Here is a 13,881-nt window from a genome sequence, read left to right on the forward strand (position 1 = left end):
ACACTTCAATGTAAAGTGGCACTTGTCACGTTGATTTAGTAATTTTCTTCAGGCGAGGCTTTGCCGTCAACTTCAAATCAATCAGCTGTTATAATTGTGAGCCTTGCGTCCCCTGCTCCGTTTTCCACCTTGCATTTCAAATTTAAATTTTAAGCCAAAAGAAAAAAAAAATCAATAGCCAATTCCATTCTCGTTAGTTAATTTTCATCCATTAACATTTTTTTTTAAATACACAAAAATAAAATAATAATAAAAATTGATTTCATCCTCATTCATTGATTCATAAAATTATGTTTGAAAATGAAAATAAAAATAAAAAATGGGAAAGAAAATAAAAATAATAATTAAACCAAATCTTACTAATATTTTGATTTCTCTTTTCTTACCTTCATTACTATCCATTCCATTCCTATTCCGAAGTTCCAAAGGCACCATAAACCGTTGAGGCAAGTGAATTCATGAATACAATTCAACAAGTATATTACACATTTAACAAACTACAATCCACAAGCAAACCCAAAACTTGGTGTCTAACACTAGAATTCCTTTGCAAACCGAAAACACCACAAACATCAGACATCCCAATACAGCTCACATTTGGATCAGTGCACACATAAACACACTTTCCCTTCATACTGATCACTGACGGTTTTGGAGAACTAGTTGAAATATTAGGACTGTCCAGGCTCTGGTGATTCGGATAATTGCTAGTTTGGCCTGGAAACAGGAGGTCGCCCACGCCCCATTGTGAAACCTCTGGTCCCATCCGGCATTTTTGGGCCAGGAGGTGGCTTTGAGCCTTCAGCACCATAACTAGATGAGAGGGTTCCATGACCTAAAAATTTTAAAATAATAACAATCAGTACTGAAGATATTGAATTTGATGGAACTAATGATTTAAAAGGGCAAGGAACCGAAAGCAAGAGCAGTGGCCTGTTTAAATACCCTGTCCATTCATACACCGGTATTTCTGTCCCCTTGATCGCCCTCGGTTCCGGCCCCTCGGGCCATTTTTCTCTTTCGTCAAATGCTCCCCATCCTGAGACAAAAGAGAAGCAGCACACATGACTGCATGCTGATAGTTGATTCGAGTAGTTGACCTATAAAGCTAAGTACAATAACATTTCATGATGCATCAGCTGCATGGGAGGAAACAAATTCTTTGAATATAACTTCATAAAATGAAACAAACAACAGTTTCCTTGGCACTACCCTACAGTCACTGAGAAAAGAGATTGATGAAGGAAAATGATGCTAGAAATACAATCATATGGTGAAAATTCATGTCAGTGGGAATACTACTGATGTGTACATGATGCAATAGTAAGAAGACAATTCCATATCAAAATGTCATACGTAAGGTAAGCATTCTTCCAAAATAGTAAGTGTGAAATATCTTAACATTATGCACTTGATGAACAATTTGGATAGCCTCCTTAAGGGCCCAAAAGGAAATATCAGTAACTGGCTAAAAGGAGTAACAAGACTACTCACTTCTTCATCAGGTGTTTCATCATGACGCTCACTTGAGTTATTCTCCTCATCTCCTGCTGGATGAGCTGGTCCAACACTGCTATTTTTCTCCATATCAGATCCCTTCCAGCCTTTTCTTCTCTGTCCATACTTGCCCTAAAGCAATAATAGAAAATTAATGTTTGTGCTCGTTACCGAGACTTAAGGGTAGAAAAGACATGACAGAACCAAGTACCATTTGCTTGTGAAGAAGCTTGACCCTCATGCCATTTCTCCAGTCTTGTTCATTATTTAAAGTAGCCACCTGTTAAAATTACAAGAAAAGCACCAAGTCTTGACAATTAATCATCCAAAGATCATAAGTCAAATATCTAATAGATGTCTAGACTAGTGAAAACTTGGATACTCACAGCTCTCTCAGCAGCCTCCACAGTCTCATAATCCACAATAGCATGTAACTACAGAAAGAAACCAGAAGGATAAATAAAGTTATAAATGAAATTAATACACCATTCAGTAAATATGATGCAAACTACAAAAGCAGTAGACAAGAAAATTCCCACTCCCCCTTTTCTTGTTGAAGTGTATTTCTGGTTACTGGTTTTGCTACTAAAAAAGGGCTTCTAACTTGGACAGTTGGAACAAAAAATGGCAGTGTTCGCAATTTTAGAAAGATGCTACCTTTTAATCAAATCAAGATTCATACATTAACATCTCTTATAGGGGTGTGTGTGTGTTTGTGTGTATGAGGCCCACATATCTACTACATATTCGTCTTTATGGCACAGGCCTTGGGGCATCTCCAGAAATTAACAACTCAATTTAGTGCTCATTTGAATACACTTCATGTTCTCTATTTTTTTTAAATAGAAAATAGTTGTAACCTTTATATAAAATACAGTAACTCTCATATAAAAAGTATGAACTTATCTCATGTCTTTAAAACTACTTTATATTTTTTGAAATTTGAGGTAGTAGAAATATTTTTAATGCCTTGGGTTTTTTCAAACAGTTTTTAAAAATCATCAATTTTTTTTTTTTTATAAGTCTCAAAAAGCTATTCTACCATATATGCAAGTTACTACCATTTTCTGTTTTTGAAAACAAAAAATAAGAAGTAGAAACAACACCTTAGCAATTTTATTTTCTTTTCTATAAAAGTCTTTCCCAGAAACATTGAGAACAGAGTGTCACATTAATCTTTGTGACAGAGGCAAAAACATTTCACATTATGACAAAAGTCAATGATGCTTCATATGTTGATAAGGTTAAAGATTGCATAGAAATATGCTTTCAATGAGCTTCACAGGATTAGTGTTTTCTATTTGACAGTATTAAGTATATAACCTTGAGTTTTTTTGGCTTAGCTTCCTTTACAGTTTCACCATAAAATTTTATAATATTCAGCCTTCATTTCATTGTGGGTCAGTCTTCCACCTTATGCTTATAGAATTTTTATCAAGTCTCTTCTGATGGATCTTGGGAAAAGCAAATCATATTCAACTCCATACCTTACCACTTATCAGCTTCTCCACCCTGCTGTCTTTTGTTGACTCTTCTGTGGCATATGGGTCATGAATGCAAATTTTTTTTATGCTGTACATTTACAAAGCATTCAATAGTTGTTAAACATTAAATGCAGAAAGCAGAAACCAAGGAATAAAAGAAGAAAAGGGTGGAAAACGACGTACTTTCCAGCTGCCCCAAATATTCTCTGAATGTTCTCGGTTGAGTGGTCTTCTGGTAAATTTTCTATCAAAACAGTGCATATCTAGGGTTGCACAAATTAGATGCTACAAAATTGCTTGAATAAAAATATCACAGTGAAAAATGAATGTCCACAAGTTAAATACCTTTGAATCCTTGACCTCAGTGAGTGAAAGAGGATGAAGTCGTTTTACCTTCTTCCCATCTGAACTCACAACCTACAGTTTCCAAGGAAATAAATTCATGGTTATGACTTGTGTAAGGGTAAAAAAAGAGAGCTTAAATCCCTAAATGGTAAAATAAGTTTCCACGCTTTCTATGGCCCTTACATACCTCACAGAGGAAATGCAAAAACAGGAGTTTAATCAGGTTCAAATGGAGAATAATCTTTTTTAGTTAACAAAGAAGTAGCTTACAAGCTGAGAAGATTCCCTGAGCGCAGCAACTATTAATTGAATGTCTTGGGTGAGCTTTTTCATCTTCCTAAAGGAAGCAATAACTGCAATCGGAACTGCAAGAGCAATATGCCATAGATTTGCAGTGCCATTTCAATTAAAGAAAAAGTATGAACAAATATCAAATATGGACACATAATTGGTACTTCTATGCATAATAAATAGTAGGACTGAAAAAGCCATCAGGACTATATAGAAAAAGATACAAAGCAAAGAAAATCCAATACTTTAACAATCGCAGGCCAAAATTCTTGACCAAAAATTGAAGGGAAAAAAAAGGAAAAGAAAAATAAAATAGGTTTCACAATGCTTTCATATCAAGTCCAGTAAAAATTCCCACGTTTAACAACACTTAACTTCCTCCATAACTCAATTAAACAATACTTGAGGCTACATTCCTTCCACTTGCATGTTCATCTTCTGTTTCAGAGGGTTCTCTATAAAGGGCATTAGTTATTACACACATATGAAGGGAAGAAGCTGATTAGCAGGCATTCCACCATATACCATCAACTCATTTTACATAGCATCACCATCAATCTACCCTTGTACACTACAGAAAAAACCAAAGCACTTTCCAATATTCACTAACAAGCAGCACCACAAAGATATTTCATATAATTTTGGAACCAAACAGAATAAAAAAAGGCATAAAATTAAAATTGTGGTTAATCATCACAATGTTTGGTAAATAAGTTGTGAAGAGATTCCTGTTTCTTGCCTTTTGGTGACCTCTATATGCTTCCTGTGTACTCAGGTTCGACCCCCCTTTTTTATTGGAGTTTTTAATAAATTGTTCATTTGCCTATCAAAATAAAAGTTCTATAGAGATCCAGTTACAATAATTTAGAAACAAAAAAACAAATGCAGAAAAAAAAAAAGGGCAAATGAATACTAATGTGAAATTGCTAGTAACAGCAAATCTATCATGAGGTTAACTGAGAAACAAACACCACAAACATATCATGAATACAAAATATGGGGACGAGAGAGGAAGAGAGAGACTGAAGATAATAGTTTTTTGTTCAGTTTTGTAATTATGATATTCTGATTACAAAATTGTTTGAGGGTTCTAACATGATCGTTCCATCAGTTGAATTATTCTGCAGTTTTAAAATCAAATTTGAACTAAAAGGTTTTTTGGCCACAGGTTAAAAAGAGGGGCATTTCCAAGCCAATAAAGAGTTAAGCAACCAGAGAGGAATCAGTCAGCAGTTTTCATTCAGACCAATCCCAGACGCTCAGCACAGCTACAATTGACTGCACCAGGAGTACATCCAGGGTAGGTTACATGTCAGAAGTACCTGCTTTACTTCATCACCTTCATCATCTCTGTTCTTTTCATGAAAACTTTCGTTGGTGATAACTAAATGCCATTAACCCCATGTAGAGGTAAGCCACTCAATTATCAGGCATGGTCTGTTCAATGTCCTCTATTCAGACAAATGACAGCAAGCAACAGTCTTGGCATGGCACTGTTGTTTTCAGTTTAATAATTGTTTAAGCAGCAACCCTCATTTATAATGATAATCAGATTAACAACACTGATTAGTTATTGTACTACAAGCACACTACCCAAGTTATCTTGTTCTTCATATTTCTTGCATTCACAAGGAGGAACATAGAAGGTGTGAACATCCTCATCACTTATCTCCCAGAAGGTCATACTTCTTGCTTTAAGGAACAGCCAACCTGAACCAATTTAGAGTTTGGTAAACCATAACATGTTTCCTTTAGAAATTATATTCATCCAAATAGGATGCTTGCCATATAGATCAAAACATTGTTCTGAAATTGTTTCCAGAACTAGGAAATTAGAAAATTTTAAGAATTCTTTGAAAATTTCGCAGTTTTTGGGCCAAAAGTAAATTGTTAGTGAGGAATTGCTTGTGATGTAATTGTCAGTCAGGTATTTCTTCAACAAAATCTAAAAATGTACATTTAAAGAAAAACCTTAAATAACAATGACATACACCAGTAGAGGACACAATGTGCACATGAGAAAATTTTAAAAATGAAATAAAAGGCTCTAAGAAACTTTTTTTTTTTTTTGATAGACAACAAGAGCATGCATTAATAAATACCAAAAAAGGAGGTGGTGCGCCCTACGTATACAGGTTGTATACACAGAAACAAGCCAAACACACCTCAACCAAAGAAAGACCACAAACAAACAAAGCAAAGTTAACCACAAAAAAGAGTATCAAGAGAAATCAACATAGAGGGGAATCTGGCTCCAAAGGATCCCTAGTCCACTCAAAAAGAGTCTGAAAGAAGAGATCCTTTAAACCCTGGTCGGAGAGATCTTCATCTTTGAAGGTTCTTCGATTACGCTCTTTCCAAACACACCAAAATAAACACATGGGAGCCAAGCGCCACACTGCTCTAATCTTCTTTGGCAACCCCTTAACTTTCCATTGAAGAAGGAGATTTCTTACTAAATCTGGAAATACCCAAGTCACTCCAAAGAGGGCTAATAAAAAGGTCCAAAGTTCTCTTGTCTTGATGCAATGAATTAGAATGTGATTGGCTGATTCTTCATTCTCTTTACATAGATTACATCTATTGACCATTTGTCATCCCCTCTTCATTAAGGTGTTTATAGTTAGGATCTTCCCCCAAACAGCTTCCCAAGCAAAAAAGCAAGTTCTGAAAGGAGCACAGGATCTCCAAACCTCCTTCTCCGGAAAAACAAAATTATTCTCCCCACTTAGAGAACAATAATAAGACTTGACACTAAAAATTCCTCTCCTATCTTCTTTCCAACGTAAAGTGTCCTCACCTTCTTGCACTTTTAACGGGTCAAGAGAACCCAAAAAGCGGGTCACCTCCTCTACCTCCCAATCTTGGAAGGGTCTTCTAAAATGAACCTCCCAACACCTTCATCACCTTCTCTTTTCCAAGATTCTGCAACTGTAGCATTTTTATGGGAAGCTATCCTAAAAATAGTAGGGTAAACATCTTTTAGCTTGAAGGCCCCCACCCACATGTCCCACCAAAAGCTTGTACGGCGACCATTTCCTATACGGATAGAAGTTCTAGCAATAAACTCTTTCCAGCCTTTTCTAATGTCCTTCCAAAGGCTCATCCCAAATGACTCCCTCCACACTCTAGTAGTCTAACCCCCCTCCACCTCCCCAAAATTTCCACAAATGATCTTCCTCCACAAACTTTCACACTCAACAAAGAATCTCCATAGCCATTTGCCTAGCAAAGCTTGATTGAGACTCTGCAATCTTCTTATCCCCAAGCCTCCAAAATTTTTAGCCTTACAAACATCTGACCCTTTTACCAAATGGATCTTGCTCCTATCTCTAAGACCTCTCTGTCCGTTGAGTCAATGCTCTTGAAGTTGAAAAGCATTTGAGTAGCCACCCTATGTAGCTAGGATAAGGCTTTGTCAACTTGAGTAGTAAAAAAGATAGAGAAGTATTTTTTCACACTAAGCATAAAGAAGCTTCTCCAACCCCCCCCCCCCCCTTCCTTCTCTCTTCCACCCCGATAGGCAAATTAGACAAAATATATGAAAAGTGCCAAAAAAACTAGCGCACCAAAGTACATGGGACGAGAACCAAAAGGCAAACCAAAAAAAAAACAAAAACAAAAAACTAATCCCTCCCTCAACAAAAACCCAACCAATCTACAAAATCAAATAAAGGCATAGAGCTTTCATCCATGTACACCTTGAGCCACAAGAGGAGATTACTAAGGAAAGTGCATCAAACCATCTTTGGTTACTTCCCTTCCAAATAGTCTAGAAAATGCATGAGGGCTCTCCACACCTTCTTTCACCTTTTTCCCACAAAAGAACCATGACACTCTAGTAGAGTCTCCTTGCTACAATGAAGAAGACTGTGGTCATTAGATTCTTCCTTAACTTTGCGGAGCACATTTGTTGACTAACGACCAACCTCTTCTTTGAAGATGGTCAAAAGTCAACAGCTTACCCCTACAAGCCTCCCGGGCAAAAAAGATCAACTAAGACAGAATCCAAGGGTCCCAATATCCCTAACGGAAAAGGAATGACACAATTTGGCTCCAATATGGAATAAAAGCTTTCACATAAAAAATTCCATTGCTATAATCCATCTATACTACCCTATCCTACTCCCTCTTCATCGACTTTCCTTGGAGTTAAAAAAGAAATTGCTCCAGGATATCCAACTCCCAATCATTAGAATTCCTCCACTAAGCAGAAAGAAGTATTGAATATTAACGCAGCCACATCCCATTTCCAGGACCAACACCTTGCAATAGTGTCTAATAGCAACACCCTGTAAGTTTCCTTATGAAAAAACATGAAAATCAGAAAAGCTATAATTGTGCCAGAACAAAAAGAACTTACTTGACAAGGACAAACAGAAAGACAACCAACTGGCAAGGGAAAAAAATTAAAAACTAGATATTAGAAGAGTAGGGACATAAACACCTTATTCATTTGAACCATTACCATTACTAGTTATCATCATCAGAAACAGCAGCTCAATCATCTATAAGGAAGAAAAGTAGTGAAAAGGACATCATAATGAAACCCAAGGTTGGTCATATACCCACCCACCAAAACTATATGATCACCCACCATTTTTTTTTCTTTTTTAATTCAAAGCTTGATGTGAAAGAGTAAAAATGGCTCATCTTCTTCACCCACTATACCCAACCAGAACTCTAACTTAACTCCTTTTCCTCTTTCTTCCCTTTTCACTTTCTTTCCCTTTCTTTTCCATTCCCCTATCCTTCCCCTTCATTCCGTGTTCAATGTTTTTTTAACTGAAATATAAAATAAAAATAAATAAATAAATAAATAAGAAAAGAAAAGAAAAATCAGGGAGAGCTCACTGTGTAGCCATACAGTGCCTTGCTGGTGTCAGCAAGGCATGCATGCCATGGTCATGCAATGAGCTATCCACCTTTTCCCTTTTTTTCTTTCAGTTTAAAGAAATATTAAAGAAGAAGATAAATGGAAAGGTGAAGGAAGGAAAGGGAAAGGAGAAGGAAGGAAAGGGAAAGGAGAAAAGAAGGGGAAGGGTGGTTAGTTAGGGTTTAGGGCGGGTGATGAAGAAAATGATGGCGTGTTTTCCCTTTTACATCAAATCTTGAATTTCTTTTGAAAAAAACAAAAAAAAAATGAAGTGGGTAAAGAGATGGTGAGTTGGGATGTAGTTTCCCAAAATCAAATCCAAGCAACTAGATGGATGGAAGGGAATTTTACTCTGAATTAATATGTTTTCTCTGTAACTTTTGCTGTTTGACCTTTACTTTTTGTGTCTGTATTGCCTTGAAGAACATTACATCCCTCTAGTTTTTATCAATAAAAGAAAAGCTTTTCTAAATTCTCAAAAAGTACAGAAAAAAGTCCAAACACCAAAGCCTTCTGCCATGCTGCAGATAAAGAGGCTCTCTGTGTCACTTGTTGCCTTTCTGATTATGCTGTCCTGATTATTTGGTGCTATTCCCAACTTTCCATATCAGACTTACAGTATTATTTTCTCATAGGTAATTTTCAGACAAAGAATCACATCAAGAACCTCCCTCATCCACATCTCAATCCCTTGCCATATGAGATATGCCTCATGGGCATATCAAACTTCTACAGTTTGTATAACTGATAATACACTGGAGGTGTAAACTTTGCTCTTCACATTCTTCAATTCAATAAAATATTTATAATTTCTCCAAAAACATCTGAAATGATGATAATTTGATACATAATCAAATCTTAGAAATTGAATGTAGAAAGGAGCAATATCTTCTCAATACACAAAAACTGCACACTTACCAAATCCATTTTTGTCCTTCTTCAACAAATTCATCAAATACTTGTCTGTGGGCAAATTTTCATCGCTAAAATAATATTCTACCTGCATAAAAGGAATTCATTTAGTGACACTTAGGAATGAAACAGCTTAAATTTTTAATCAGTGAAATTGTCAAAGGAGTTCTGACTTATAAGACATAAACAAACCTAAGGCCATAGTTCCTACAAGACCAGTCATTTAAGAAGTTCAATCTAGAATAGATTAATTCATTTAAGTTTAATCTAGCAATAGATTAATTATAGTTTTGTTCATAGATAGGCAAGGCCATGATACACAACACCGCCTTAGGTTGTAATGTTGCAATCATGTGTGAAAGAAAGAATCGATTTTTCAAATTATTTAAGAAACCAACCATCAAAATTCTCATAAGTTTCAGTCACACAATAATATAAGAAGTATTTAATGGAGGTGAGTGCATCTAAAACTCTGAAGTGCATATACTGCATTTTTAACAATTGTGCATGCCAGAAAACGTGTTTAATGAAGTACATGATAAATAATAAAATAAAAATTGAATGTACAATTAACTATAAAATAGCACACAACAATAAAAATTAGATGTAAAATAGCCAAATTAATGCCTTTTTCACTTCCCAAAATGATGCAAAACAGTTTATAAAAATGTATTGATTCAAACTCATTTCATCTTATAAACTTGCCCCTTCACATGCTGATAACTGATAAAACATTACCAAAATTCAGCCATTGATTCCTATATGAAAAATCTACACAGTGAAAACTAGGTGTTTAAATGATGCTTACCTATCTGTTTTCCTTATTCGTTTAGACAACTAAGATAGTAAAATAACAGTACTAAGCAAACCCTGTGTTTGACCAGAAATAAGAAGCATCAAATATTCCCTAGCTTTTAGCTGTCCTTGGGCAGCCAACACTGAAAATTCCATGTGGCATCAGACACTTGGATTCTTAATGTCATAATCTGATCCCTTTACTAGAGGCAGTGACTGAAGACTATGTAGAGGCAGAGCCACGAGTAATCTATAGCCAAGGACAGATAAACTTGCTCCAGTCTTGAGAAAGACAATCTCAAGTCAAAGAGATTTGTCAAGAAGAACTAGAAGCGCAACTTTTCAGGTGCAACCTAAGCCCAAGCAAATTTTACCATCTTGGTTAGGTTTGGCTTGCTTTTTTGAGATATCATGTGTGATGGACCTGTATTGGGCTTAATCTTGTACATAGTCCTTGAAAAGATGTTAACCAAACACTTGCTACATGGCAGCTTCTTTGAGCCCAGATATCAAGCTTTAACCAATACATCCTGCTAACCTGTTGCCCTACTTTACATGGTCAAACTGAGAGTGAACCCTCCCCATGCAACTCACTGATTGAAGCTGAATAGGACAGCATATGTGCATCTGCAAGCCACATCATGATTTGACCATGGAGGATGATCAGATTAAGGGCATGGTCAGTTATTCAGGATGAATCCCCCCTCAATCACAATGACTTGCCCAGAGGATAAATAGCACACCAACAATGGCCCTACTTTGAGAAATCATGTGGCTTGTATAAAGGGCTAGTCCACTGTACGAAGGTCTGGCCTCTACAAGCATTTCTAGAAATTGGGTCAGCAACCAAGCACCATATTGGTATGAATGCCAAGAAATCTGCACCCTAGATGTGTACAGTGAACTCAGATAGTGGATGGTGGTAACTCAACTCTAGTAGATCCAACCATAGTTGAACTAAAAGGGAAATCAAACAAATCCTAGCCATCAGGAGTATTCTCTTCAACTAAGAGCATTCCTCACTCATAATCCATCATTTGCCACTCACCATACAAGGAAAACCTTCATAGAAGAGCACACCAAGAAAGATCTTTTTGTCCCCCCACTCACTTGACCATTGGAGGAGCTTTACTAAAGTCCTAACCAGTGAGCTTGTTGCAGGTGCAGGAGGAGCTGCAGGAACCTCGGGAGTTTAATCACATGCATATCCACCCAAAGCCTATCCTCTGCTCCAGAAGGCTCACCCACTTTAGTCCGCGCTTGGTTCTCTATTCCAACTATGTTGGTCGATGTGATCCTGGTCAAAGGGCCAGATAAATGAAGCCAACCCCAGACACCTGCTTTAGGTAATGCACGCAATTGTATCAGGCAAGTAAGGCACCTTAGCTATGGATGAGGGATGGAGTTAAACTCCTACCAAGGTGGAAAGACTAAAAGCTTCCCAATAGCATTATCGCTTGTGATGGCATCATTCACATGAATCAGAACTTTCTAAATCAAATTTAGAGAAGTATTGAATTTAGTAGAGCTTCTTTGCTTGAAATTCTCCATATGAACAGGGTAAGTTTACTATATAGCATCATTTGCAAAGGAATAACATGATTTCTCTATTAATAATTCTACTCATGTTTTCTTAAAACAATGAAAGAAAAAAAATAGAAACCAAATCAAACCAGCCTAATAAGTGTTACTCTGGTAATTTGGCTTGATGGAGATACATGGTGCATTTGGCATCAGATTCAGCATAACAACCTTCAAGTTAACATATCAAATCAATAAAATCACAGAAGTCACATCCATCCAGAAGCAAATTTTGACCCCACAAACACCAAAAGCCATGAAAAATGAATTCCAAGCCATTTAGAGCCAAAAAAGGAAAAAAAAAAATGAACATGAGATTTCACATAAAAGCATTCCGAACCCAAAAACAATAAGAAAACAAACCACTGGTTAGTTGCCGAGAAAAAAAAAAACTATGAATTGAATGATAACAGAAAGGAAATTTTCTAGATATCATGCTTTCAGTTACATTAATTCCTAAAATTTAAAAATCATAAGAAAAACAAACATAGCGATCAAGCTAAAAGAACTTATCCACCCAAACAAACAAAACCTAATATTCAAATTTAAATCTATCTCATTCCACGCATTCCTCAGCAACCAAACGCAGAGTCAAGCGTTCTACAATCCAAAATCCAAAGCCAACACATTGGAAACAGAACACCAAAAATTACCTGCTTGATAATCTTGCCTCGGATATCATCAGCAAGAAGGGCGTCGTTTGCAGACAAGTGAGTGTCATCTGAAGGCGGAGGGGATCCGGGGGCAGAGAAAGGAGGATCATGAGGAGGAGATGAGATCTCATAGGATTCCATCTGGAGAGGAGAGAGGAGGGGAGGAGGAAGAGGCAAGTGAGAAAACCTCCCGCCCGTTTCTTCTTCTTCTGCTCTCTCTCTCTCTCTCTCTCTCTCTCTCTCTCTTCAGTCTACGTTTTGGCAAGGGCGTTTTATAGCGGTCGATGTCCCTTGCTCGGGTCATTTCTGTCATTTTCTGGGTCTAACGATGAACTAAACTTTCACTTTGACTGGACCTCTGGTACTTAGACTTTGGATCTATGTGCTGCCTTGTAAATTAAATTAAATTAAATTACCCTTTTGCCTAAAAGCAAGGGTAGTAAAGTAGGCTAAGGTCTACCAAAATTACTTGATACTTGAATATTCATGTGCATCTTTTTTTATATTGACAAAAAGCTTCTATTAAGAGACTCCAAATAAAGGACACACCTCACACAAAAAGCTTAGACAAGAGTAGGGTTAGCCACACTAAAGAGCCTCCAAAAAATTTGGAAGAGAGAGAGGACCACTCCACGAGGAAACGGAAAAAGTGTCGCTCAGCCTTTGGTATGACAATTCTTTATTTTCCAATATCCTTTAATTGCATTTGCTCCATATACATCAAAATAAATAAATCAGAGTCAACTATCAAGTTGCTTTTTTTTTCTTCCCTGATCCCTTAAATTGAAGCCAGGAATACCCAAACCAAACCAAAAGTTGTTAACGATAATATCCAAAAATTTTCATATTACATCAATTAACTAAGGATCATCTCATCTTCATCCACGAATCTCGAATTTACGGTTAATATATTCCCTCAAACTATTTCTTTCCAAGCAAAAAAGCGAGTTCATTCATGTGCATTTTTATAACCCATTTAACAAATAACTAGTTTTTGAATCAATTTGCGTAAAAGGGATTTGGTCCAAATTGCTTTATTTATTAATCTCGTTAATTAACCTAATTTATATTTTAAAACTATTTAATTCACATTTAACTTATTTTAAATTTATTTTTAAATAAATAAGTCAATTGAATTATAAACGTGTTTAGTTGAAACATTAATCACATATATATATATATATATATATATATATATATATATATAAAACTTAACTCAATTTGATTATTAAATATCAAAATTCGATTATTAAATGGGTTAAATGTATTACACGATATATTATTTGTTTAATAATTAAGTAATATTTGAATTTATGTTTTTAACATAATTAATATTCGTGTCGGATTCAAATTGACCTATATGATTAAATACATAAATTTTAACACGTTACGAACATAACCCATTAAGACGAATGTAGTAATTTATAAAAATAAATTACAAATTATG

The 13,881-nt window shown here is 35.9% G+C and overlaps 1 protein-coding gene across 2 annotated transcripts; it reads right to left on the reverse strand.

The window, feature by feature from the left end:
• Window positions 1–441: 441 nt before the first annotated feature.
• LOC100250312 (la-related protein 6A) lies at window positions 442–12,735 on the reverse strand. Of its 2 annotated transcripts, none has more exons than XM_002276694.5 (11): window positions 12,435–12,735; window positions 9,412–9,493; window positions 3,597–3,691; window positions 3,327–3,398; window positions 3,165–3,244; window positions 2,985–3,069; window positions 1,884–1,931; window positions 1,709–1,777; window positions 1,495–1,629; window positions 946–1,039; window positions 442–835 (listed from the first exon to the last, which is right to left on the reverse strand). In XM_002276694.5, exons 1-11 carry the CDS (start codon window positions 12,573–12,575, stop codon window positions 708–710), a joined length of 1,029 nt encoding a protein of 342 aa, XP_002276730.2. In that variant the 5' UTR covers window positions 12,576–12,735; the 3' UTR covers window positions 442–707. The 2 variants fall into 2 exon arrangements, with proteins under 2 accessions (XP_002276730.2, XP_010655648.1); XM_010657346.3 differs by having other exon boundaries at window positions 946–1,108.
• Between the last annotated feature and the right edge of the window lie 1,146 nt (window positions 12,736–13,881).

The sequence above is a fragment of the Vitis vinifera genome, chromosome 10 (assembly GCF_030704535.1).
Source record: "Vitis vinifera cultivar Pinot Noir 40024 chromosome 10, ASM3070453v1".
Lineage (NCBI taxonomy): Eukaryota > Viridiplantae > Streptophyta > Magnoliopsida > Vitales > Vitaceae > Vitis > Vitis vinifera.